The sequence below is a fragment of the Plecotus auritus genome (genome assembly GCF_963455305.1).
Source record: "Plecotus auritus genome assembly, chromosome: X".
Lineage (NCBI taxonomy): Eukaryota > Metazoa > Chordata > Mammalia > Chiroptera > Vespertilionidae > Plecotus > Plecotus auritus.
The window spans coordinates 114,947,932-114,975,863 of record NC_137784.1 but is presented as its reverse complement, the minus strand read 5'-3'; the positions used below and the strand labels follow the sequence as shown (position 1 = coordinate 114,975,863).

At 40.5% G+C, this 27,932-nt stretch overlaps 1 protein-coding gene across 6 annotated transcripts in view; it reads left to right on the top strand.

The window, feature by feature from the left end:
• The first annotated feature begins 8,029 nt into the window (after positions 1 to 8,029).
• The window catches only part of MAP7D3 (MAP7 domain containing 3), a 45,047-nt gene continuing 25,144 nt past the window's right edge, over positions 8,030 to 27,932 (top strand). For 3 of the 6 annotated variants that reach the window (XM_080652755.1, XM_080652754.1, XM_080652753.1), the window contains exons 1-7: positions 8,032 to 8,143; positions 12,512 to 12,610; positions 12,702 to 12,785; positions 13,899 to 14,062; positions 17,558 to 17,672; positions 18,560 to 18,664; positions 25,594 to 25,719. In XM_080652755.1, coding sequence (XP_080508881.1) covers positions 8,083 to 8,143; positions 12,512 to 12,610; positions 12,702 to 12,785; positions 13,899 to 14,062; positions 17,558 to 17,672; positions 18,560 to 18,664; positions 25,594 to 25,719 — 754 coding nt within the window. In that variant the 5' untranslated portion in view covers positions 8,032 to 8,082. Of the gene's footprint in view, positions 8,144 to 12,511; positions 12,611 to 12,701; positions 12,786 to 13,898; positions 14,063 to 17,557; positions 17,673 to 18,559; positions 18,665 to 25,593; positions 25,720 to 27,932 lie in introns of all 6 variants that reach the window. The other 3 variants (XM_080652758.1, XM_080652757.1, XM_080652756.1) reach the window with 2 other exon arrangements.

Genomic DNA, 27,932 nt, shown 5'->3' with positions numbered 1-27,932 from the left:
CAGTCCTGCAGGGGAGGACAGTTGGGGGCAACCAGGCCAGCAGGGGAGGGCAGTTGGGGGTGACCAGGCCTGCAGGGGAGGACAGTTAGTGGGGACCAGCTGCTCTCCCCTGCTGGCCTGGTTTCTCCCAACTGCCCTCCCCTGCAGGCCTGGTCCCCTTCAACTGCCCTCCCCTGCCGGCCTGGTAACCCCTAACTGCCCTCCCCTGCAGCCTGGTCACCTCCCTGCAGGGGAGGGCAGTTGGGGGTGACCAGGCCACCAGGGGAGGGCAGTTAGGGGTGACCAGGCTGGCAAGGGAGGGCAGTTAGGGTTTAACGGTCCAGCAGGGGAGGGCAGTTTGGGGCGACCAGGCCTGCAGGGGAGGGCAGTTAGGAGCAATCAGGCCAGCAGGGGAGCAGTTAGGCATTGATCAGGCTGGCAGGGGAGTGGTTAGGGGGTGATCAGGCTGGCAGGCAGAAGCGGTTAGGGGCAATCAGGCAGGCAAGCAGGCAGGTGGGCGGTTGGGAGCCAGCAGTCCTGGATTGTGAGAGGGATGTCCGACTGCCCATTTAGACCCGGTGGGATCGGGCCTAAACGGGCAGTCAGACATCCCTTGAGGGGTCCCAGATTGGAGAGGGTGCAGGCTGGGCTGAGGGACACACCCCCATGCACAAATTTCGTGCACTGGGCTTCTAGTGGTGTACAAATATAGATGAGATTCCTTCCATCTGCACAACTTACAAACATCTAGATCAATACCCAAAGCAACAAACTATTTATTCCCTGTGCTGCAGAGGCATCTGAGTTTGCTGTATGATAAACTGGAGCCTGAGTATAGTGGGTCAAGGGGCAATGGTCTGCCCTAAATCTGACCAGGGTTTCCTGGGAAACAGCTCTCTTGGGGCAGGAGGAGAGAGGTTTCTTCTGCATTTCACTTCCTGTGTGTGATCTAAATGTCTCTACTTTCCCCTCCTAACTAGCTCCTTTATTTATTTATCCACCTAACTAGCTCCTTTTATTTATTTATTTTTGTGTTTTTATACATATTTTTTATTGATTTCAGAGAGAGGAAGGGAGAGGGAGAGAAAGATGGAAACATCAATGATAAGGGAGAATCATTGATCGGCTGCCTCCTGCATGCCCCCTACTGGAGATCACCGCAACCTGGGCATGTGCCCTGACCAGGAATTGAACCTTGAACTCCTGGTTCATAGGTGGACGTTCAACCACTAAGCCACACCGGCTGGGCTAACTATCTCCTTTTAAAATGTAGGTGTGAATGAGCATGCACTGTCGTGTGTGTGTGTGTGTGTGTGTGTGTGTGTGTGTGTGCGTGCGCACGCACATGGTGGGGGTGAGGAAAACCATGTTTGTGGTGTGTTGTATCAGACTCTGTTGCAGGAAATTTTTGTAAAAAACCTCCTTAGGCCCTAGCCAGTTTGACTCAGTGGGTAGAGCGTTGGTCTGCAGACTGAAGGGTCCCAGGTTCGATTCCAGCCAAGGGCACATGCCCGGGTTGCAGGCTCAATCCCCAGTAGGGGGCATGCAGGAGGCAGCCAATCAATGATTCTCTCTTATCATTGATGTTTCTATCTCTCTCTCCCTCTCCCTTCCTCTCTGAAATCAATAAAGAAATATATTTAAAAACAAAAACAAACAAAAACCTCCTCAGGCAACTCCCTGTATGTGATGGCCCTTCCCTTATGTAATGCTCACTAGTAACACCAAGGGCAAAGCATCTGCCTGCCCTTAGTAAAAAAAAAAAAAAATTCTCAGGATGTACAAGACACTCAATCTATATTAGAATTTTTAATATTTATCATCAGCAAAATGAAATGATATATTAAGTACTTAGCTGTAATTGACATCATACTAGACATTTCCTTAGAGGTATGTCATAAAATTAATACCACTTAGAGAATCAGAAACTCTGGGAATGGGCCCCAGCAATCTGTGTTTTAACAAACCATCCAGATGTTTATTCTCATTTTCTCCCATCTGGATTTTACCAATTGTTTTTTTTTTTTAATATATTTTATTGATATTTCACAGAGAGGAAGGGAGAGGGATAGAGAGCTAGAAACATCGATGAGAGAGAAACATCGATCAGCTGCCTCCTGCACACCTCCCACTGGGGATGTGCCCGCAACCAAGGTACATGCCCTTGACCGGAATCGAACCCGGGACCTTTCAGTCCGCAGGCCAACGCTCTATCCACTGAGCCAAACCGGTTTCGGCTGGATTTTACCAATTGTTAAGTTTATTAGAAATTTCAAAGTGTCTTTAAAGGGCATTCCTTGGTATTTTATGTTTTTTGGCACCCTCTGAAACTTCCTGTATATTGCAGGCATGTATTTAGAATGAGAAGTCACAGCCCATGTTTGCTCTACTTTATTTAAAGTCAAGGGGAAAACAAAATGAGGACATTTTCTTGCCCTGTTTATTGTCTAGATCTTTTCAACAATCCAGTAGCCATTCAAAATATTTTCATTTCTTCTTCCTTCAGTAATTTGGATGTTTCTACTATTCTTCTTCATTCATTCATAATTATTCATTGCAGAATAAACAGTGCAATAGCAGTGGCACATATTTCCATACACATGCATTTTGAAGGCAGTCCCTAGTACTCAGCACTAATTGACTCTGCTGAGCCTCTCTAGAAGGAAGGCTGCTTAAGCGAAGTCACATTTATCTCCACTGCAAGACATAGGTTAAATGCACATTTCAATTGTTTATTTTTTAATATACATTTTTATTGATTTCAGAGAGGAAGGGAGAAGGAGAGATAGAAACATTAATGATGAGAGAGAATCATTGATCAGTTGCCTCCTCACACCCCCTACTGGGGATCAAGCCCCCAACCCAGGCATGTGCCCTTGGCCAGAATCAAACCTAGGACCCTTCAGTCCGCAGGCGGACGCTCTATCCACTTAGCCAAACCAGCTAGAGATCAATGGTTTCTTATTGAATCATTTGATTCAATTCTATTAAAGGCTTAAGAGACAGCTTTATGGATCCTTGGGTTAGATGTAGTTGTAGGAAGACCTTACCAATTATAGAAAGTGCAAGTATGAAAAGGCTCAGTAGCCTCAGTGTGGAGATTGGATCAATTAAGAAGAGGAAGACATGGGTTAGGAATTCAGAGTGGACTAGGGCTCAGCACCTGTTAAATCTGGGAACAAGATAGAAGGAGTACTAGATATGCATGGGCTTGAATCCTGACTCTGCCACTTCCTAGCTTTGCTAAACTGAGACAGGTTAGTTTCCCTCCATGTGCTTGTTTCCACATCCTTAACATGAGATGATAATAGATGATCCCTTATAAAGTTGTGGTGAGGATTATGTGAAGTGATCTGTGTAAAATCTTTAGCACTGCCTGCCATTGAGTAGGCACTGGACAAATGACAGCTCTTACTATCTACCCATAAGTATCCAAGAGTCACACACTGCTCCAAGCAGATCACCATGGCTCCCATCACACCCTCTGGGGTTTGTCTGAAATTACAATTTGGACGGAAATACCCTCCAAACTGGGAGTGATGGCCTCTTCTTCCACTCCTCAGAAGCTCACTGCACACACCCTGGTGAGCTCAGGCCATGAGAATCATACCCCAAACACCCCAAGAAAGAACGGGGGCTCCCTGAAAGGATAGGGTACAGAAAGCAAGGTCACTCTGTTCCTCCATGCAAATGGGAGGGTGAAGGGAAGCAAGGAGTACTGAAGGGTCATAGAAGATGGTGAGGGGTGAGGGTGGAGGGTGGGGTGGAGTGCATGATGCTGCAGTGGGGGATTTGGGAAGGCTACCATCAACCAATCGAGAAATGAGCAGAGACTCAGGTAAGTATGTAACTTAGGAAAGAAGAAAAGTGCAGATTCAGGAAAAGAATGGAGAATGTGAGTAGATTTGGCAAGAGATGAGTCCAAAATGAAACATTCACAGCTATGGTATCACAGCTATGTTGCAATAGAAGCAAGGCAAAAGTCAGAAATGAGAGAAGGAATGAAAAACCAGAGCCTTGTGTCCACTGTGTGCTTGATGGATTAATCTGACAAATAGTTCAGGATGGAGAAGAAGATCCAGCTCATGGCAGTGACGCTTAAAACTCATAGTACCCTTTGAGACAGCATGGAAGAAATTGGAGAGTATAATCTAAGTGAACTAAGCCAGTGAGAGAAAGACAAGTATCACATGATCTCACTTATATGTGGAATCTAATGAACAAAATAAACTGATGAACAAAATAGGTCCAGGGCATAGAAGCAGGGCATTGACAATCAAATCTCAAAGGGAAGAGAGGAGGGGGGAAGGGAGGAGAGGAATGGGGGGACAGGAAGAGATTAACCAAAGAATTTATATGCATATATGCATAGCCCATGGACACAATAGTGTGTGAAGTCCTGGGCTGGGGTGGGAACTGGGTGGAGGGGAGCAATTGGGGAAAATGGAGGACATCTGTAATATTCTCAACAAAAAAGATAAATTTATAAAAACAAAAAAATTCTAGTACAGTGCTGTGGTGGTAGCAGTTTAAATGCAAATTTGTTAGACTTGGTAAGTCCACGAAGTGTTTATTACATGTGAATTTAATTTTTAAAAACATCTAATAGAAAAAAAAACACCTGAAAGTTCCTAGAACTATTATGATTGTGATTTCTGAATATTTTTCCTGCTGGTGTCAGGTTTAAGGGGGCAGGGGAGGGGAGTGGAAGCCAAGTAAGAAAAAAAAAAATGAAGATTCCAGTTCTTTTTTTGTCCAAATAAGGAAGGAGAGGGGAGGAGCGGCCTGGGTTCTTTCCCAGCTCTGAGTCTCAGTTGGCTCCGGTATAGATTCACTCTCCCCAAACTGGCAGCCTTCAGTTCCAATATTTTTCTGAGAAATGTACAGACAATCTCAAGGGAGCTCCTTAGAGAGTTGTTCTAACCCCAAGGAAACATCTGCCTAAGGGGGCCCTGACATCTAATCATTTACTTAGAATCAGTGAAGGACAGGGCTCCTTCTCTGTCTCTTTCTCCCCAATCTGCTGGGCACAGAGTAGGTGGTCAGTAAAAATTACATCGAATGACTTACCTACTGAATGAATGAATGAGTGCTAAACTTCACAGTGATCTATCAGAGATGTTAGAGAGAAAGCAGGGTTTATCTATAGATTAAAAGACACTTAAAAAGCATATCAATTAATGTCATATGGCGACCTTGTTTGGATTTTTATTCAAACACAAAAATTGAGACTATTGGGAAACTTGAACACTGATTTAGATATTTTGATCATTTTTGTTTGCCCTGCAATGTGTTTTTGCAAAACTTTTAATGTTGTCATTTAAAAAAAAAAGAGAGAGTTAACATTAAAATCCAGATTTTCAGCTTATTTTGAAAAATGGGAATATCTGGCCACAGATGGGCCCATCTCTTCACTTGGATATCAAGGCTGGAATTAAGGAGAGCTTGCTTTCTTTTGGGCCTCAGGTTCAGAACAAGTGCCAATTCTTCCACGAAAGTTTGCCTGATCACCCCAACTAGGAATGATTTCTCATCCTGCTGAGTTCTTAGAACACATTTTAATTCCTCACCCAGCTCCCAGCATATGCTGCCTGTATTTGTTTTGTTTTTGTAGACATCACCCCTGCTCCCTGCCCCCACCTGGGTAGGATTAGTGCCTTTAGAGGCTTTAAATACTGAAAACAATATGAAGGGTGACTCTCCATATGCAATTCCAAATCAGATTTCATTTTTCAAAGTGGTGGTATGTACAAGTAAACTAAAGACAAAATTTCCAGATTTAAATGAAAACTCTCCAACTTCTTATTTTGAAAAATTTCAAGCCCACAGAAGAGTTGAAAGACTAGTAAAATCAACATTTTTGTAACCATCTAGTCACCAATTTTTAACATTTTTTGATATTTGCTGTTTTTTTTTCCTTTGAACTACTTAATGTTTCAGACATTATGATGTTTTACCCCTAAATTCTTCAGTATTTATTTCTTAAGAAAAAGGGCATTTTCCTAGATGACCACAGTATCATTTTTACACCCAAGAAATTTGATACAATAAGATCATCTAATATACAGTTTATTCAAATTTCCCCAATTGTCTCTATTATAAGTGCCCCAGATTTTGTTTTAATCTAGGTTTTAATCAAGGATCATATACTGTATTACACTTGGTCTCTTCCTGTGATCTGGATCACTTCCTGGGTGTCTGTTTTTAATCTTTCATGACATTAACATTTTGAAGCATCTAGGCCAAGTGTTTTGTAGAAAATGCCACAGTATTTTGTATTTGTCTGAATGGGTTCAACATTTTCAATATTTTTGCAAGAAACTCCAAAGGTGATGTTGCATTTTTCTAGGTTTTTTATTTGTGAAGTTCCAGATAAATTCATCAAAGCTGAATTTGTGTGTGTGTGTGTGTGTGTGTGTGTGTGTGTGTGTACAGAACATATGCTTTGCTGGCACCCTAATCACATGTGTGCCATATTAATAAACATGTAGGTCAGGCAAAGCATTGTTCTCTGTATATGCATAGGAGCAGGGGTTTTGCTATAATTCCAAACTTTCTCCCCTACTAGTATTAATCTATAGCCTCACAAACACTTGTTTATTGCCTGATCTTTAACTTTTGCCAAATCTGTAGGTTTAAGAAGATACTATGTGCTTTTCCTTTGTATTCTCTGGACTGCTAAAGAGCTTGAGTGTCTTATGCCAATTGACCATTTTGTGTTTTCTCTCCTGTAAAGGGCCTGTTTATGTTTTCTACTCACTTTTTGGAGGTTGTCTTTTACTTATGTGTTTTTAGATCTTTATGTATTCTGGGTACTAATCATTTATGAATTATATACCATATATCTGAAATCTCATGAAAGAGCATGGCACAAGGCTAAGCTTATGGATACTGTGTTCAGACATTTTGAGTTCAAATTCTACTTCCCTTACTTATAATTGTGTGACTCTGGAAAATTATTTAACCTCTCTCTGCTTTAGTTTTTTAATCCATAAAATGGAGTGGTAATGGTACCTACCTAATAGGATAGTAGGGGATTACATGAATTATTAAATGCAGTGCAGTTAGAACAGTACCTGGTACATAGTAAGAGTCAGTAAGTGTTTGCTGTTGTTAAGTTCTCCCATATTACAGCTCCTATGTAATTTTGAGACACAGTGGGCTCATAAGTGTTTATCTCACAAGTGCTCTCCTGCCCCATTTGGGAGTTTCCTACCCTTTCGATAAACTGCTCCTTAAAACCGTGTGCCACATCATACTAATAAAGGGGGTGACTCCACTTTGCACAGGCAGCACCCATGAAAGTGACGTATTTTCAAAGGCACATCCAGCCAAGGAAGTTTTTCCTTGTGGGTGGGAAAAACATTCTGTAAACTCCAAGGGCCTCCTCCAATATCTGGAGAGATTAATGCCAGTGAGTACTCTCCTTCACTTAAAAGACCCATAAGCACCCTGTAGATAATTCGCGCAACTTTGAGACCTAACAGTGTCATAATTTATTTTGCAACAATTTAAGAACGTCTCTGCTCATGATCGGGCCCCTAGCACCTCATAGAAACCTCTCTCCCTTCCAACCTCTCCCTGAGCCTCTTCCTCCAAGTTGGGCCTTTCTTTGTGCAGTGTTCCAAAGACTAGCAAACTCGTGATACAAGCGCATCCAGGAGATAATCAGTACGAGCTCCCTAAGTAAACGAATGAAGGAAGGAAGGAAGGAAGGAAGGAAGGAAGGAAGGAAGGAAGGAAGGAAGGAAGGTAGGAAGGAAGGAATATTACTGCATTGCCAGGTAGAAGTGACGAAAGGGGAAAAGGAATGTTGGGTGGCCAAGCCGCTTGCTGACTGGCTGGCCCCCACAATGGGGGTGGGAGAGCTCGGAACACACAGGAGGGTTTCATTAGACTAGGTGGTCTCGGCAAAGCAGGTCACCACGTGGTGGGTGGAAAGCAGCGCTGCCCACTTAGGGGGTCCCAGGCGGGCGGGGCGGGGGCGGAGCCGCTCCGACACGCCTTCTGGCGGCGGTATCCCGGCCTGAGCGGTGGCCGCGCCGGGAGCCTGCGCACTGTGGCGACAGCGACAGTAGAGGCTCAGGGATCAATTGCTGGAAGATGGCGGAACGCGCCGCCAGTGGCGGCGGAACATCCTTGAGGGGGATGCGGGAACGCATGGGTGAGCGGGCGGCGGCGGCTTCCTGGGGGGAGGGTGCGGGGGCTCGGGCTGCGCGGGAGGCGGGGTTCCCGCGGCCCGGAGACCGTTGGAGCTGCGCGGTGGGCGCCAGAAAACTTTATTCTGGAGTCGCCTCTCGCCGTCCGGTCCCGTCCTTATCCCCGCAGGAGTCCTCTGGAACGGGACGGGGAGTTGTGATGGGACAGGAACGGATGGGGAAACTGCGGGCCAGCGCCGCCAACAGTCGAACCCTGGGAGCAGGGCGCGACGGAAGTAATGGGCGCTGCTGGGCGGGGGGTGGCCTGGAAACCCGGACTCCGAGGACGTTCCTGAGCCCCGCCTGTTGTTGGGGATGGGTGGGAGGGGAGGTGGGGAGGAAGGCGTGCGCCCCCGCAACCGGCGGAACGAACGCGGGGCTGCTGAGGATGCGCGAGCGCTCCGAAGGACCCTGTGCACCGGGACCGCCTCCCCGGCCGGGCGCAGTCCTTCCAGGCATCAGTGGTTGGAGTTCTCCTTCTGCCCAGGGCGCTCGCGCTCTGATTCTTTCCCACGGTCGCAATCCACGCCTCTCCAAAACCTTACCTCTGGCACCCTCCTGGTCAAGGTCGGATGGAGAGGGAGCCTAAGTTGGGGTGAAACTTGGCTCTCTCTACCTCCTGATTCACAGGACTCCACCAAGATAACACCTTTCCTGGGACATCTTGCAGACCCTAGGCTGAACTAATTGAGTGCTTCTCCTAAACTTATCCCAGTGCCCCAGAGTTTTTCCCCCCCAAATCGTTAATTTTGTAAAATTTGGTTGCACATTTCTTAGCCCACGAGACTGTTTCACTACCTGAGGGAGATAGTATTTCTTGATTGTAGCAGGTTGCTTTTCGCCAGTTCTCAGGCTGGTTTCCTCTTGTATGAGCTTGAATAAAACTATCTTATTGATTTTTACTGAAATCCTTAGGGAGTTGTTGTTTTTTTTTCATTTGCAGTTGAAAAATTAATTTAGATTTATGTTACTTCAGAACGCTTTGAATGATCTCCCCAAAGAATGTGTCAGAAGCAAATACACTTTCCATCGGGAGAAAATTCTTTTCTGTCTCTAGAGCGACAGTTTGCAATAAATTCACATTTGTTTTATTGCTTAAAGACACCTAAAACTCTCTGACATTGCTTTATATCATTGATTTAAATTAACCAGCATTCCGGGTAATCCCCCAAAACATTTGTATATTGAACTTTGAAAAGTATTTGAAAATCTCGTATAGGACAGTTGTTTGAATTGACAGTATTTCAAACGAAAAACTTACAAACCCATGCAAAAAAGGCTTAACACAGAACCTTAGTTGACCAACATCCTTGCTGCCCGTTTTATGTTAGAAATTGAAAGCATCACATGCTAAACCAGAACTGCCTTCCTGGTCTCAGCATTTCCTGATGGGGACAGAGTCAATGAAATGTTTGGCACTTTGTAGCATTTGCTTCTTTTTATTCTGTTGTCCAAATAACAGTGATTAGCACTAAATCTATTAATCTGTACCAGTTAGTTTCATAGTATGGTTCTCTGCCACAACCATATCCCTTTTATAACAATAAAAACCCTGTTCAATCATTTTTTGCAATCTATGCCCTTTCCTACCTAATAAAAATAGTAGTTTTTGTGACCTAATATTTCTGATGAATACAGAAGAAAGGATCATGGGGAGGAAAAGTCATAGGCAAGCAGGGCTACACATTTTATGTTGAATTCTGAGAGGGATTCAAGAGCAACCTCTGGCAAACAATATAGAATTGCTGAATAAGTATGGGGGTGCATATCATTGACATCCCATGGGATTTAGCATTTGGGGTTGATTGTGCTTGTGTGAAGTCTTAGAAAGATGACCCTCTTTACTAGTCATGTTGTGTTCTTTCTTGCATTTACTTTGCCCTAATGGAGCAGAACTCTAGTGACACAGGTCATGTGTGTGTATGTATGTATGTATGTGATTGTATGTGTATGTGTTGAGGAAAAGGGCCAGAGAGAAGCAGAAATTTTCTACATGAAGTCAGTAATGAGCTAAAATGTTTTATGTCCAAAGGGGGCTTCAGAATCTCAATGACATCTTTTAAAAACCTAGTAAGTGTAAGCATTCTTTAACTTAGGCATGCTAGTGGCACCCATTTTTCTTTCCATTTAATTCTGAGGCTTATATTGGGCTAGATAGCATGATTGATTGTTAAGTTTTCCCTGAAGGAGATTGGTTTTCTTGTAATGTCTTTTACACTTTTTCTTTAAATGTAGTCCTGTCTTAGCCCCAGCATAATAGTGCTTTCTTTTTCTTTTTTTTTAAAGGTTAATCCTTTATTCACCTTTTGGTGAATATATTTTTTGCCAGTAGGAATTTGGATATAAAGATCTAAACATCATATTTGATGTTATATTACCACATTAACCTTTATATCATTTGGTTCATTATTCCCACCATAGCTAATTCTAAGGTTACTTCTGTTTAATTAATCCCTCTATACACCCCCTCCAACTCCCAACATTTCTATGTGCCCACAGAGAAAACAAGTAGTTTTTGCACATTCGGTTTTCTTAGAAGTCCCAAGGAAAGTCCATATTTTGGCACAATTTAGCTGACCAAAAGGACAATTTCTCTCAAAATGTACAAAATATGAATTTTCCTTGGAACTTTTAAGAAAACCGAATGTGCAAAAACTACTTGTTTTCTCTGTGCGCACATAGAAATGTTGGGAGTTGGAGGGGGTGTATAGAGGGATTAATTTTTAGACTGTATTTAAGAATTTTTCTTAATACACTAGTACTCAAATTCAAAGGGTAATTGTGGTCTACAAAATTGCCAGTAGTTGAATTATTAAGGAAGGTGAGAAGAGTCTAATTTTCAAATTTAGCTAGGTCATGTTTTATCTGAGCTGTTAGGTCTCTGGGGTAAAAAAATCCTTTTTCCCTTTTGAAATGGTGATCCCTATGGCAGCCATTATGATGTCACTTTTCAAGGTTACTCTGTAAAATGACTCCCAGATATCTTTCTTCAGAGGCAACTAACATCTCAGAGTCCGTTCATTCTATGAGTACAAGGACAGCACCTCTGTTCCCTTAATTATTTTCATTGCCCATCTTCAGCTGTTATATTTTCCTTGATATATAGAAATGAGAGTTGTATGCAGTATCACGGGGCCATATTTCTTATGCTTTCATTCAAAGGTAGAAAATAATTTTCATTGTTGTTCTACAGATCCTTCCTGAAGATGCCCAGTATTGGGGGGCCTTTTAGAAACAGCCATATATGGAATTAAAGGTTTCAGGAAATTCTTTATAATAAATTATATGTGTATCACGCTAGAATTGTAGTTTTTCTTACTTTCCCTCAAATTGTGCCCCCCTTATACTCCTATTGAAGTTTTATTTATTTTTTAAATTTAAAAATAGTTGGTATGCAATATTATATTAGTTTCAGGTGTACAATATAGTGATTTGATATTTATATACCTTTACAATGGGATCACCACACTAAATCTAGTAATCATGTGTCACCCTATAAACTTATCACACTATTATTGACTATATTCCTCTTCACCTTTTCCACCCACCTCCATCCCTCTTATTGAAGTTTATTTCTCAATTTTCTACCTGTTTACACAAGACATATGTAAATTTGTATTGTATAATTTACATTTGTTTGCTTGACATTTTTCTACCTAGAATAATACCATCACTGGAAATTCCTTGAGTGGTTCACCACCATCAATATGCATCAGAATAGAGCTTTTTGCAACTGTAAAGGCCTGGGTCCTACCCCCCAGAGAGTGGAGGCTGGGAGGGGCAGGCATTGCTAATTATTTTAAAGCAGTTTAGGTGGCTGCAGCCAGTGTAGAAAGCCCCTGATCTAGGTCATTTGGGCCGATCTCTGAGGATATCACTGTTGACACTTTTGCTTCCAAATTAATATCCATAAACTCCAAATGCTTTCTGAAGTCCCAGGTTATGGCGAAACTTTTTTTCCAATTCCTTGCCAGCTCAGTTTTTCTAGTTCTTGGCAGAATGTCTTGTCTGATGCATTTTGAAGGCTATTAATCACTAGCTACTATTCATCCACAAACTTGTCCTGCTACTTCCACTAACAACTCTCTTTATGTCACAGTTATGCTGTCACATCCACAGCACACACTTTTAATTTTTTGTGAAATTATTGTTGAACATCATGAACTCAATATGTCTTTGTTGTTGACTTAGATTAACCCGCCATGACTTCCCCTTATGGAAGATATGCTATATTTCATCATCAAAGACACAATTGGCTGTGCTTTGCAGCCCCCTGTATTAGCTGTTTGTAATCTTAATATCTAATCCCTTTTCTTTATCTCCCTGTATTTTAGTTGCTGCCGCTCATGCCATTGCTCAAGAAAGACGCAATCAGAGTGGATTTAGCTCCCTTCCACCCCAATCCTCAAATACAAGATCAGCATTTAAACCAGGTATAATTCCTAGAATGCTTTGGAAGATGTCATGTGTCATATCATTAAAATTTGATATCCTATTAATGTCTAACTATATTCTTTTTTTTAGTGATAGATGGATCTGTACTTAAAAATGATATAAAACAAAAATTAGCCAAGGAGCGCAGAGAAGAAAGAAGACGACAACAAGATGGTATATTTTAGACTTTAAAAAAAAACCAATGAATGAATTTTATATGAAGGTTATATATTTCCAAATTGGTTTTTACTTACTTTTCCTAGTCTGATTATATGATAGATCTTACTTTTTATAGTATGTATTATATTGGGTTAAATGTTTGTATTAAATCAGATAAAGAAGGCCCATGAAAAAAATTTAACTGGTTGTTTAATTTTTGAAGTAGTAATTTCTTTTAGCTTTAATTTTCTGAAAACTAAGATATGAATATCTCTTAAACATTTTTAGAAACAGCAGAATGGGATTTCAGTAAAATAATACTAAACATGAAAATGAAATTGCTAAGAATCCTAACATAGAATCTTTCACTGATTGCTATGCTTCTCAAGTGTTACTGTGGATCAATTGAGATCTAAAAGCATAATCTTTTTACATCTTGAAAAAATGCTTTTTCAACTGTGTATTTTTCTCCTCTGGTTTTACAAATCCACTGACAATATTATTGCCCAACTTTATTCAAATGGAATATCAATTACCACTGTTTTGATAAGGAACTATTTCTTCCTAGCTCTAAGCCAGAGACTATTTTATAACTGCTAGATGCTCTCCATGCTTAAACTAGGGAAAATTGAATATAGGAAAACATCAAAATGTAGTATGTGACAAAGGCCATGATTGGCATGCTTAATATGGCCTGTATAGATGAGGTTTTTAAAAGAAGTTTCCTAGTTGAATGGACAAAAATCGATTCTGGCCATGTGTTTTTTAAAAAATATTGTTTTAATGCTTAACTTTAGCTCAAATCAGCAGAAACATCAAATGTATGAAACTACGTTTCTTTAATTTGGAATTTGGGTTTAAACAGGATGAGAGTCATCTAAGTTAATTTAGTTCTTTGGAATTTTTGTTTGGTGGCCACACTTATACAATAAATGCTTATTAGTGCATGTTGTTATATTTTTTTCATTTTAATTTCTTTATTGATTGAGATATACATATTTGTCCTCATCCCCCCATCATGTTGTTATTTTTAAGAAAGAGAATGAGATATATTAACTTTATCCTTGGTGTGTTATGTGGAAAACTAATATTTTCTTGATCTTATACCTTGTATTTGGAATATTTCAGCTACAAAAGAAATACAACTACTTGAAAAAGAAAGAAAGTCCAAGATCCAGTATGAAAAACAGATGGAAGAAAAACAACGAAAGCTGCGAGAACAAAAACAGAAAGATGAACAGCGAAGAATATCAGCTGAAGAAAAAAGAAAACAAAAATTACAGGAAGAAAGGGTACATATTTTTCTAGCCTGTTAATCAGATGATATACTATGTTACCTGGGTCTGGAATACTTTTTTGAAAAAATAATTTTTATTGATTTAAGAGAGTAAGGGAGAGAGAGAAAGAGATAGAAACGTCAGTGATGAGAATCATTAATCAGCTGTCTCCTGCACGCCCCCCAACTAGGGATCAAGCTGGCAACCTGGGCAGGAATCTAACTGCGACCTCCTGGTTCATAGGTCAACGCTCAACCACTAAGCTATGCTGACTGGGTAGAATACTTTTTTTTTAAGCCTGTCTCTGCCTTTACTGGTTCAACCTGTGGGAAGGGAACTAATCCTATGTCTTCATTTCTTCCCCTCAATATTAGAGACTCTTGCCCCTGTCCCAATCAGACCCGGGAATTGAGACCCACTGGCCTACGTAAAGAGGAGCCTTGCATATTCAGGAGAAGAATCCTGTCCACCTTCAGAACATGACACACGGGGTGCCTGTGGCCTGGGGTTTACTCTGAGAGGCTCTCTCTCCTACTTCAGTGTTGGCCCAGTTCCTAATATGCACAGACCCACAGTATGGCCCTCCCTGACAAGGCCCCATCTGATGGGCTTACTTCTTACAACTACAACTCTGATTGCATGACTGAGTCCCAGCCAAATCTACTCCTATGTATTCACCTGACTCCCTCTTATGTTTACACACTCTCTCTGTGTCCCTCTCCGTCTCCTTCTCCCTCTAGTTCATTTGTCACATTCCCATCTTTCTGTCTGTTGTTTTGTGGCCCACTGCTCTATTTTCCTTTCTGGACTCTTTGTTAGTGTCTTTGGCACTCTCTTGGCATGAGTCACTGCCTTTGTGATGCCCTCTCTTTTTCCCTTCTGTCCCTCTTTACTCAGTTTGTCTTTCATTACTTACACATGGACATCTGGCTCCCTGTCTCATTCTGTATGATTCTCTCTGACACCAAATTTTTCTCCTGTAGGTCATTCCACTACTTTAGTCTGAGTAAATTGACTCTTCTGAATCCAGAAAATTCTCTGTGACACCATTCTTTTTCGTGCTGGCATACTCTCTTTTCTTTATTCTAGTGATTCTCAAGTGTCCCTAAGTAAGTCTTAATCTGTCTTCTGGTTCTCTGTCTGAAGTGCCTCCCTTTTCTTTGCTTTAGTTTCTTTTTCTCTCCTCATCTTTGTATTTTCTGCCTGTTGTTCTCTCAGTATGTATGTTTTTATATTCCTCTCTTTTTCTGTTGCTCTAATTTTTACATTTCTTTTTCTTTTTTCTTTGGTTCCATTTCTCCCCCATGAGCCTTCTTCTCTGTGTCTTTTTCTGGTGCTCAATTTTCCTCCTTCCTTGTGCACACAGTTGCTCTTGCACGTGCCTCACTCCCAGCCCTTACCTCCATTGGGGATCTTTCTTATTCTAGGACTGTCCTTGTGTGCAATTTCTTCCCCATCCATGATCCACTATCACTTTCTCTGTCTTTTTGGGCCTTTTTATGTGGTTTCTTATGTTATTGTTTTGTGTTTTTTTTACATTCCAGTATTTGATGGACTCTTGTTTAGAATTTCTGTCACTTCCCTTTTCTCTGTGAGACATCTCCTTAATTTACTTCTCTCTGTTAAAGAGAAAGGAGAGAGAGAATGAATGAGAATGAATATGAACTAAGTAGAGACATAGAACCAAATAAAGTAAAACAGAAAACTGCAGAGTTGGGGAGGGACCCTGGAGGAGAGAGGCAGTATCAGGGGACTGAGAAAAAAAAAAAACCATCTTAGAGAAAGAGGAATCAGAGAAATAACACAGAAGAGAAGAAAATGCAGCAAAATGAAACTGTAGACAGAAAGGGAGCCAGAAACATGGCAGGAAAAGAGATAGAAAGATGAGACAAGGCAAAAAGAACACCAGAGAGCTGATGTAGGGGAGTAGAGCAGGGACATGGGACACTGTAAGTAGGCTGCAGGTAGATCAGGGGAAAAACCAAACTCTGTGGTGCTGAGGAGGGGTGATGGGAGATATATCTGAGCCACAGATGCAGGAAGGAACCCGAGAGCACAGGTTCATTTGGAAATAGCAGGATAGAATTCTTAGAAATCAGTAATGTTCAACAAATACAATATTAATTTCTACTTTTGGTCTATATTATACTGTCTGGGTTTCTAAGTAATTTAGGACAATTTTCTGGTAGAAATATAATTTTAAAATACTGCCTGTAGATGCATTTTTTAATAAATTTTATTTCAAGAATTGTGATTGCTACTCTCAGAGGATATGGACGATTCTCCATTTTCCTGTTATGTTTACCCTCTTTGCCCTCAGAAACAGTGGGGACATTGTAAGGATGGTGTTGCTAAGAAACAGTGGTTGTCAGGGAAAAATAGAAAACCTGGTCCTGAAGTTGATTTTTTTTCACCTGAGTATAGCCCCTGGTATATTACAGCACAAGGTTGAAAAATATCTGAGTAAAGAAAACCATCTCATTTCTGGCAATGGAGTTGTTTTGCTAAACTGTGACATTGACATTTGTGTAGCTGTAATCCTGAGAAGTTTAAAATGAAGTTGAGCTCAAGACAAGCACATTTATTATCTTTTTTAAAACTGGATTAGTTAACACCAGAATTTGAAATGTTATAAATGGGTATATTTAAAAAAATACATGCCACAACCAGGTGATGGATGCTTGACTCTCTCAAGCAGAGGGGAAAATAATAGAACATAATGTATGATTAGTAAACACAAAATTGGACCCTCAGTCTTTGTATAGTTGATAGAAATAGGCTACAAATTTTAGTTCTAAATTTCCTAATGATATAAGCAGAGGGAAGCACAGTTCTTCGATTCAGATTTATAAGATTAAAACCTAATTATTCAGTAGAAGCACTGATATTGATTGATACCTGAGACATGTCTCTATTTTTAAATGTTTCTTTTTAATTGATTTGAGAGAGAGAAAGGAAGGGAGAGGGATAGAGGGATAGAAACATAGATTGGCTCCCTCCTGCCCGCCCCCTACTGGAGATGGAGCCCACAACCCAGGCATGTGCCCTGACCAGGAATTGATCCAGTGACCTCTTAGTTCATGGGTCAACATTCATCCACTGAGCCACACCAGACAGGCAAGACATGTCTCTATTTTTAACTTTTATCTGATATAAAAAAATTTTTGCCTGATAGAAAAATTTGATGATGGTATTGTTTTATAACCCACAAATCAAAATTATACTAACCACTAAAAAGAATATGTAAAAATTGTTGGCATTTAATAATTAATTTGGCATTTATTTAATTTAAAACATTTTTATTTTATTAAATTTATTGGAGTGACATTGGTTAATAGAGTCATGTAGGTTTCAAGTGTACCTTTCTATGATACATGATCTGTATATTGCATTGTGTGTCAGCACCCAAACTATGAATCTGTTACCATATATTTGGCTCCCTTTACCCTTTACTGCCCTCTACCTCCTCCCCTCTGGGAACTACCATACTATTGCATTTATTTTAAACAGGAGAAATTCAAAGCTGTTGTCTCTCGTACATTGGAGCGGAGCAATCGTATTGAACAACGTCAAAAAAGATGGTCATGGGAAGGCTCTACGACAGTGAACTCTGAAAGTAAAACGGGTAATTAATACAACAATTAAAATTTAAGTTTATTCATGCTGATGTTTAAATATTGTCTATTAGTATAGGTTGCATTTACCACAAGGTTTTGAGTTTTGTATGTTAAATGAAAATGCCCCATGTACTTTTTTGCATGTACAGTATTTCACCTGTGTTGTGAGATTGCAAAAGAAACAGGTGCAACTTTTATAACTTTATTTTATCCAGTATATCCAAAATCTTACCCAGTTAAACTTGCAATTAGTATAAAATGATTAACAATAAATAAGCTTGACACTTTCTAATGCATAGTTTTTTAAAAATTCTTTTTCTTTATTGATTAAGTTATTACATATGTGTCTTTATCCCCCCATTGCCCCCCACCCCCCCACTCATGCCCTCACCCCCGTGGTGCCTGTGTCCATTGGTTAGGCTTATATGCATGCATACAAGTCCTTTGGTTGATCTCTCCCACTTACTCCCACCCTCCCCTACCTTCTCTCTGAGGTTTGACGATCTGATTGATGCTTCTCTGTCTCTGGATCTGTTTTTGTTCATCAGTTTATGTTGTTCATTATATTCCACGAATGCGTGAGATCATGTGATATTTATCTTTCTCTGACTGGCTTATTTCACTTAGCATATGCTCTCCAGTTCCATCCATGCTGTAAAATAAACTAGTCCTGCCCTGTTTACTATTAACATACTGTAAATTATCCTACATGTGACATAACTACACAATTTCATAAAACATAAGTTAAATTACATAGCTTTTAAGGAATGACTCACATTGTATGCTTAATTAATGCCTGTTTAGGCTCCATAGAACTATATCACGAACTCATTCTGTTTCAGCTAATGATGCTTTTTAAAAATATGAGTACAGTAAAAATTCTATCTTTTCTCAGTCAAGAAACGGTCTGTATCTACTGAAAAGCTAGAACAGGATACTTCTGGATCACACAAACAAATGACACTGTCATCTCCTGGTCTTCAGAATTCTATTGCCAAGAGTAAGTAGTTATTTCATGTATTCCACTGAATTTCAAATCAACAAAATCAATTCTTTATATGTATTTTTATAGTACCACTTCTTTAGATTGTGCCACATTTAGATTTATTACAGAAGAGTACCACATTGTTTCACAATAGAGGTCATTACTATTTTGTATTTTCATCAATATATCAATATAACTACCAATGTATGTATATATAAAATCAATATATCATATAAATATCAGCATCAATTCTCTTTTAGTGATTTGTGTATTTTAAAAAATATATTTTTTTATTGATTTCAAAGAGGAAAGGAGAGAGCTAGAAACATCAATGATGAGAGAGAATCATTGATCTGCCTCCTGCATGCCCACACTGGGGATCGAGCCCACAACCTGTGCATGTGTCCTAATCGGGAACCTAACCACAACCTCCTGGTTATAGGTCGATGCACAACCACTGAGCCATGCCCGCTGGGCTGATTTGTGTATTAATCATATCAGAAGGGTTTGTTGGGCTCAGGTAGCCTAAGGTAAAAATGTATTTTTTTTTGTTTTTCTTTTTATTACTTGAAAAATATTTTATTTTTAAATATATATATTTTATTATTGACAGTATTACAGATGTCCCCCATTTCCCCTTTCCCCTATACCCTCCTCTGCCCAGTCCCCACCTACCCCCAGGCCTTCACCACACTATTTTCTGTGTCCATGGGCTATGCATATAAGTATATAAGTTCTTTACTTTATCTCTTCTCATTACCCCCTCTCCCCTGAGTTATGTCAGTCTGTTCCATGCCTCTTGACTTATTTTTTTTAAAATAAATCTTTATTCAGATTATTACAATTGTTTCTCCTTTTTCCCCCCATAGCTCCCCTCCACCCGGTTCCCACCCCACCTTCTGCCCTTACCTCCCCCCCACTGTCCTCATCCATAGGTGTATGATTTTTGTCCAGTCTCTTCCTGAACCCCCCATACCCCTTTCCCCCTGAGAATTATCAGTCCACTCCCTTTCTATGCCCCTGATTCTATTATATTCACCAGATTATTCTGTTCCTCAGGTTTTTAATTCACTTGATTTTTAGGTTCGCTTGTTGATAGATATGTATTTGTTGTTCATAATTTTTCTCTTTACTTTTTTCTTCTTCCTCTTCTTTAAGAATACCTTTCAGCATTTCATATAATACTGGTTTGGTGGTGATGAACTCCTTCAGCTTTTTCTTATCTGTGAAGCTCTTTATCTGCCCTTCAATTCTGAATGATAGCTTTGCTGGGTAGAGTAATCTTGGTTGTAGGTTCTTGCTATTCATCACATTGAAAATTTCTTGCCACTCCCGTCTGGCCTGCATAGTTTCTGTTGAGAAATCAGCTGACAGTCGTATGGGTGCTCCCTTGTAGGTAATTAAAACTATTTTTCTCTTGCTGCTTTTAATATTCTCTCTTTGTCTTTTGCTCTTGGCATTTCAATTATGATGTGTCTTGCTGTGGTCCTCTTTGGATTCCTTTTGTTTGGGGCTCGGTGCGCTTCCTGGACTTGTAAGTCTATTTCTTTCACCAGGTGGGGGAAGTTTTCAGTCATTATTTCTTCAAATAGGTTTTCAGTATCTTGCTCTCTCTCTTCTTCTGGCACCCCCATAATTCTGATGTTGGTACGCTTGAAGTTGTCCCAGAGTCTTCTTACACTATCTTCAACTTTTTGGATTTTTTTTTTTGCTTTTTGCTTTTTCGGTTGAGTGTTTTTTGCTTCTTTGTATTTCAATTCCTTGACTTGATTCTTGTGTTCCTCTAGTCTGTTGTTGGGTCTCTGTATAATATTTTTTATTTCAGTCAGTGTATGTTTAATTTCTAGTTGGTCCTTTTTCATATCTTCGAGGGTCTCGTTATATTTATCAGCCTTTTCTAGGATATTCTTGAAAAGCCTTATAACCCGTGATTTTGAATTCTATATCCAGTCGTTTGTTTTCCTCCATTTCTTTCGTTTGTGATCTGTTTCTTTGACGCCGCATTTTCACTGCTTCCCTGAGTTGGTAGGGTAAATTTGTGTGCTAGGTTTCCTATATGGCCCAGTGGGTCGGCCTCCCCAGTTAACCTGAGGTGGACACTCTTGGTGCACCCCTTTGTAGACTGTGTGTACAGCCTTGTTGTAATGAAGTCTTGATTGTTGTTGGTATCACTGGGAGGAATTGACCTCCAGGCCAGTTGGCTGTAAGGATCAGCTGTGTCTATGCTGGGAGAAGTTTGGTGCTGGAGACAGCCTTATAGGATTAGACTTGCCAAATTGCAATAGCCTCTGTGCTCAGCTTGGATGGGGTGGAGTCTCAGGGCGGAGCAGACAGTCTTGGCTTCCCGTCAGCCTTGCCCTTGCACGCACTCATAGACCTCTGCCTTCCCCAGCTCCCGAGTCTCTGCCCGAGAGTCCAGACTCCCCCCACAAGAGCATGGGTCCCCAGGGGCTCGCCTGGAACTGGGGTTCAGTGCAGTCAGAACTGGGGCTCAGTGCAGTCAGGAGCCTCTGACTCCCTTCCACTAGGGAAAGCCTGTGGCAACCTCCGCAGCCTTTGTGCGCACCGGCACGCGCATGCGCCTTCAGACCTCTGCCTTCCCCGGCTCCCGAGTCTCTGCCCAAGAGTCCAGATTCCCCCCCGTAAGAGCGTGGGTCCCCAGGGGCTCACCTGGAACTGGGGTTCAGTGCAGTCAGAACTGGGGCCCAGTGCACTCAGGAGCCTCTGACTCCCTTCCACTAGGGAAAGCCTGTGGCAACCTCCGCTTCCTTTGTGCGCACTGGCACGCGCGCATCTTCAGACCTCTGCCTTCCCCGGCTCCCGAGTTTCCGCCCAAGAGTCCAGACTCCCCCCGTAAGAGTGTGGGTCCCCAGGGGCTCGCCCGGAACTGGGGTTCAGTGCAGTCAGAACTGGGGTTCAGTGCAGTTGGGGGCTTCCTTCCCCCTTCCGCCAGAGAAAGTCAGCCAGGCTCTCAGCCACCCTTCCTCTCTGCACGCACAAAGACCCTTTGCCATACCTCCAATTCTCTGTGAGCTTTTCTCTTTCCTTCTAGTTGCAGAATTTTCACTCAGCCAGCTTTCCTGTGGTTCTGGATGGTGTCCGTTCTGTCTTTTAGTTGTAGTTTTGAAATTGTTGTGCGAGGCAGCAGTTTAGGTGCTTACCTATGCCGCCATCTTGGTTTTTCCCCTCTTGACTTATTTTGTTGGTTCATTTATTTTGTTCATTATTTGTTCAAATAAGTGAGATCATGTGATATTTGTCTTTATCTGACTGGCTTATTTCACTTAGCATAATAATATCCAGGTCTATCCATGCTATCTCAAAGGGTAAGAGACCTTTTTTTTTTTACAGCTGCATAGTATTCCATTGTGTAGAGGTACCACAGCTTTTTTATCCACTCATCTGCTGATGGGCACTTGGCCTGTTTCTAAATCTTAGCTATTGTAAATAGTGCTTCTATGAACATAGGGGTGCATATATTCTTCCTAATTGGTGTTTTAGGGTTCTTAGCTTATATTCCTAGAAGTAGGATCATTGGATCAAGTGGCAGTCCCATTTTCAGTTTTTTGAGGAAACTCCATACTGCTTTCTATAGTGGCTGCACCAGTTTGCATTCCTACCAGCAATGTACTAGCGTTCCCTTTTATCCAAATCTTCGCTAACACGTTCGTTGATTTATTGATGATAGCCATTCTGACAGGTGTGAGATGATACCTCATTGTGGTTTTAATTTGCATTTCTCTGATTAGTGACATTGAGAATGTGAAACATATTTTGACCAAAAGTCATCACTGTTAAGTGGCACAATAATTTATTTTAAAATTAATTCATATTCTTTCTAATCTATAAATGAAATAATTTTTTCTAGGAACTAGTTAAACTAGTCATTCAATTTTCATTAAGTTTCATGAATATTACCTCATTTAAGGAAAATAATAGCATATATACACTGTGGCCAGGTTATTATGATCTCTGAATGCATAATAATCTGGCCACTCAGTGTATATCCTATATAATAAAAGACTAATATGCAAATTGTCCCCTCGACCAGGAGTGTGACCAGCAGGCAGGCCAGCCAACCGCCCATGTCCCCTCCTCCTGGCCAGGCTGGCCAGACCCCACCATGCATGAATTCATGCACCGGGCCTCTAATATATATATATACACACTGAGTGACCAGATTATTATGCGTTCAGAGATCATAATAATCTGGCCACTCAATGTATATAGCAGTGGACAAATTGATCTGCTTTATATATATTTGTTCACAACAGCCTTGTAAAGTTGACAGGCAAGTGTAATTACTGTTCTGCTTTTATAGTTAAAACCACAATGAATTTATCTACTATGAATACTTTATCTACTATGAATGAATGATTCAAATAGTCTATTTTTCTTATGCTTGTTGCTGCCTCATAATAATTATTTATATCATTTTGTCATTTCTTGCAGTATGATGATAAAGGACATGTGATTTAATTACCTGAATGAATCAGTTACGCCTCTTTGATTCTTTGATGTTCAATTATATTATCTATTCAAGAATTTTCAAATTATGCTATATTGTCAATATGTACTTTAATTGGCAGGTCCCCAAAAGAGAAATTATTAAACAGACATTCCTCAATATTCTGAGCCAGAATACTTCAAGTGAAATGGAAAAGTGTCTACACAAAATAGACTATTTCCCTATGAATGGTTTGGGTTGCTAAAATTGTACATCTATATTAATGATCATTTTTGTTTAAAAATACTAGTTATAACTGAAGTATAAGTTACTTCAGTAATAGATGTTATAGATTATATCCACAATTAAAGGTTGTATATTCCTAATTTGGGAACTTTGATGTGGTCAGGTAGTATGGGATATTTACCCTCTTAAATTTTACCATTTTCTAAAGAATTTTATTTCATTTTAGATAACTTAAAGAGTAAACTATTTTTTTAAGTTTTAGGATGTAGAATCTCTACATCATATTTGAAATTTAAATTCTTACAGGAAATTGCAGAGAAGATAGAAAATGTTTGACAAAAGGAGTGACTCACTATCAAAATATATTTAAACAGCTTGTAAAATATAATATTGCTTTGCCCTTGATCTCCAGAAAAAAAGGGTGCTTATCCTATATAATAAAGAGGTAATATGCAAATTGACCCTCACAAGATGGTTGCCTATGACCAGGCTGGCAGGGAGGTTAGTGAGGGACGACCAAACAACTGAACAAGCAGGCTGCAGTGGGCAACCAAGCCAGCAGGAGGGTTAGTGAGGGACGACCAAACAACTGAACAAACAGGCTGCATGGGGTGACCAGGTCGGCAGGGGGGGTTAGTGAGGGACAACCAAAGGACTGAACACTGGCTGCATGGGGTGAACAGGCCGGCGGGGGAGCTGTGAGGGGCGACCAGGCCAGCAGGGGGGCAGTAAGGGGTGACCAGGCAGGCAGGCAGGTTAGCGATTAGGAGCCAGCGGTCCAGGATTGTGAGAGGGATGTCTGACTGCCGGTTTAGGCCCAATCCCAGCAGTCGGACATCCCCCAAGGGGTCCCGGATTGGAGAGGTTGCAGGCTGGGCTGAGGGACCCCCCACCCCCACCCCCACCCCCGTGCACGGATTTCATGCACCGGGCCTCTAGTCTATATAATAAAAGCTCAGCGACTGTTAAGGTGGAACAACCGGTGGCTATGATGTGCGGGAGCACCACTCAGCCAGAAGCTGGGCTCACTGCTGGGAACAGGAAGGAGCAGCAAGCAGGGAGGTAAGGTGTGAGGGGATGTCTGCTAAGGGCTCCCGGACTGTGAGAGGGTGCAGGCCAGGTTGAGGGACTCCCACCCCCACCCCCAGTGCATGAATTTGGTGCACTGGGCCTCTAGTCTTTGAATAAAAGATATAGCAAACTACATTACTCTACAGAAGCTGAAAAGGTAGAAAGAAAATCAGGTAGGTAGTTATTTCTAAGTACCAGTCTTAAATAGTGGTTTAAAAGAGATATATGTGTGTCAACATTCAGTTGCTTGCAAAGTCATTCCTAAAAGTAGAAGTCAAAATATCCCTTCTTTAACTAAAAAATGTACTTTGGTCCCATGCTTATTTGGCTGAAGCTAGGAGAGCTGTCTTTAAATGAAATACATAATTCTGCCATTATCTGAACAAGAGGTCTTTAATGAGGCTGACAAAGTAGATGACAGATGTTGGAAGAGATACTTTTGTACTGGAGGACTTGATTTCCTTTAAACATCTCATCAATTTGCATTTAGAAGTCCTAAATTACCAGCCATATTTTGAACCTCAAAGCTTTGTTCTGTTACCCCACTTCCTTCTTTTGTGAATGCTTTCCCCACTGATTATGGCATGCAAGTTATCACAATTATTACTGAACTACTTCTTTATTTAAAGTAGTTTCTTTCTCATACTTTTCCCTCTAACTTTTTCCTGTCCAACATGATTGTTGCTTTTTGTTTCATACCGAACCATTCATTTACTCAACACCCTTCACTTCATTGATTCTGGTCAAATGCCACTGTCACAGCAATCCTTATGAGAATAAAAATTTATTGCAGAATAATTCTGTCAATACCTTGGAGCTTTTGGCAATGGACTTGAGTAGTATGATTGTTAGCAAAGTTGTTTGTCATGTACAACGTTTTTCTCCATATGTGAGTTTCTCCATAAAGACTCCATCTGTTGGACTCTGTTAGGTACATTACCTAGATTCCTGCATTGGTGTTGCTGTGGTATGCTGGGGCCTTTGCCCTTTTATTCAGGTACTCTGTTCCCTAACAATGCAGTCTGGTCAGGTGGCAGTGTTCACTATTATGTATGTGTTCTCATTGCCTCTACTTTTCGGCTGAGAAAGTTGTTTGCAGCAGTTCACAATGTTCTTTTTTGCTTGGCATTTGTTTGTGAGGCCTCAAATTGAATCCTTTTTATTTGTTCTCATCATTTAGTTCAGCAACTGTACACCGATCTTTGGGAGAATGATTTAATCATGCGTCTGATCGCCCCAACAAAAGCATCACTAGCCAGGAGCAAAAGTGCTGCTTCATTATCAATCCCTGGAAAAGATACTCCAGGTAACAGGCATAGGGTAAAAAGCTGGAAAGTGTTGGTTAAAGAGTAGGTTGTATCACTTAATTTGTTGCAATAAGGCATGAAAATAATCTGAATCAGTAGTTTCCAAATGAGTGATTTTACCCAACAGTTTATGTTGCATTTTTATTTTATGACTTCTAGAAATGTAGAGTAGTTATCTGGATAATAGGTAATTTATAGGATGAGAGAGGTAATTTTGGTGGTGCATAAATTACAGAGATCTATGGTTTTCTTGACCTTGCTTAAATGTGTCACAATACTGTAAAAAGTACTAGATTTTAAAGGTATAGAAAAACTTAATATCAAGGTAGGAAGTTTCCTACTTTACCCTCATTTTTTCCCTAAAATATGAAAGAATAATATTGAGCTGCTCTTTGGGTTTTATTTTTTTATTTTTTTTCAGGTCCTCTGCCTACTTTTATTTATTTTTTTTTATTTTTTTTATTAAGGTATTATAAGTGTACATATCTTACCATTGCCCCTCCCCACCCACTCCCATACATGCCCTCACCCCCCATGTTTTGCATCCGTTGGTTACTATTATATGCATGCATATAAGTACTTCAGTTGATCTCTTATTTCCCCCGCCTCTCCCTAACCTTCCCGCTGTAATTTGACAGTCTGTTTGATGCTTTACTGCCTCTGTATCTGTCTTTTTGTTCATCAGTTTATAATGTTTTTTATTATCCACAAATGAGTGAGATCATGTGACATTTTTCTTTCATTGACTGGCTTATTTCACTTAGCATAATGTTCTCCAATTCCATCCAGGTTGCTACAAATGGTAGTAATTCCTTCTTTTTTATGGCAGCATAGTATTCCATTGTGTAGATGTACCATAGTTTTCTGATCCAGTCATCTGCTGACGGGCACCTAGGCTGTTTCCAAATCTTAGCTATTGTAAATTGTGCTGCTATGAACATAGGGGTGCATATATCCTTTCTGATTGGTGTTTCTGGTTTCTTAGGCTATATTCCTAGGAGTGGGATCACTGGGTCAAATGGGAGTTCCATTTTCAGTTTTTTGAGGAAACTCCATACTGTTCTCCACAGTGGCTGCACCAGTCTGCACTCCCACCAGCAGTGCACGAGGGTTCCTTTTTCTCCGCATCCTCGCCAACACTTGTCGTTTGTTGATTTGTTGATGATAGCCATTCTGACAGGTGTGAGATGGTATCACATTGTCGTTTTGATTTGCATCTCTCGGATAATTAGTGACTTTGAGCATGTTTTCATGTGTCTCGTGGCCTTCCTTCTGTCTTCTTTAGAAAAGATTCTATTTAGGTCCTTTGCCCATTTTTTTATTGGATCATTTATCTTCCTTTTATTAAGTTGTATAAGCTGCCTGTAGATGTTGGAGATTAAACCTTTATCAGTGATAACATTTGCAAATATGTTCTCCCATACAGTGGGGTTTCTTGTTGTTTTCTTGATGGTTTCTTTTGCTGTGAAAAAGCTTTTTATTTTGATGTAGTCCCATTTGTTTATTTTCTCTTTGCCTTCCATTGCCCTAGGGGCAGTATCAGTGAAGAAGTTCTTTGGGCATATGTCTGAGATTTTGCTGCCTGTGGATTCCTCTAGTATTTTTATGGTTTCCCGTCTTATGTTTAAGTCCTGTATCCATTTTGAGTTTATTTTTGTGTATTGTGTAAGTTGGTGATCTAGTTTCATTTTTCTGCATGTATCTGTCCAATTTTTCCAACACCATTTGTTTTTTTTGTTGTTTTTTTTAAATAAATCTTTATTAAGATTATTACAATTGTTTCTCCTTTTTCCCCCCATAGCTCCCCTCCACCCAGTTCCCACCCCACCTTCTGCCCTTACCTCCCCCGCACTGTCCTCATCCATAGGTGTATGATTTTTGTCCAGTCTCTTCCTGAACCCCCTATACCCCTTTCCCCCTGAGAATTATCAGTCCACTCCCTTTCTATGCCCCTGATTCTATTATATTCACCAGATTATTCTGTTCCTCAGGTTTTTAATTCACTTGATTTTGGGGTTCACTTGTTGATAGATATGTATTTGTTGTTCATAATTTTTATCTTTACTTTTTTCTTCTTCCTCTTCTTTAAGAATGCCTTTCAGCATTTCATATAATACTGGTTTGGTGGTGATGAACTCCTTCAGCTTTTTCTTATCTGTGAAGCTCTTTATCTGCCCTTCAATTCTGAATGATAGCTTTGCTGGGTAGAGTA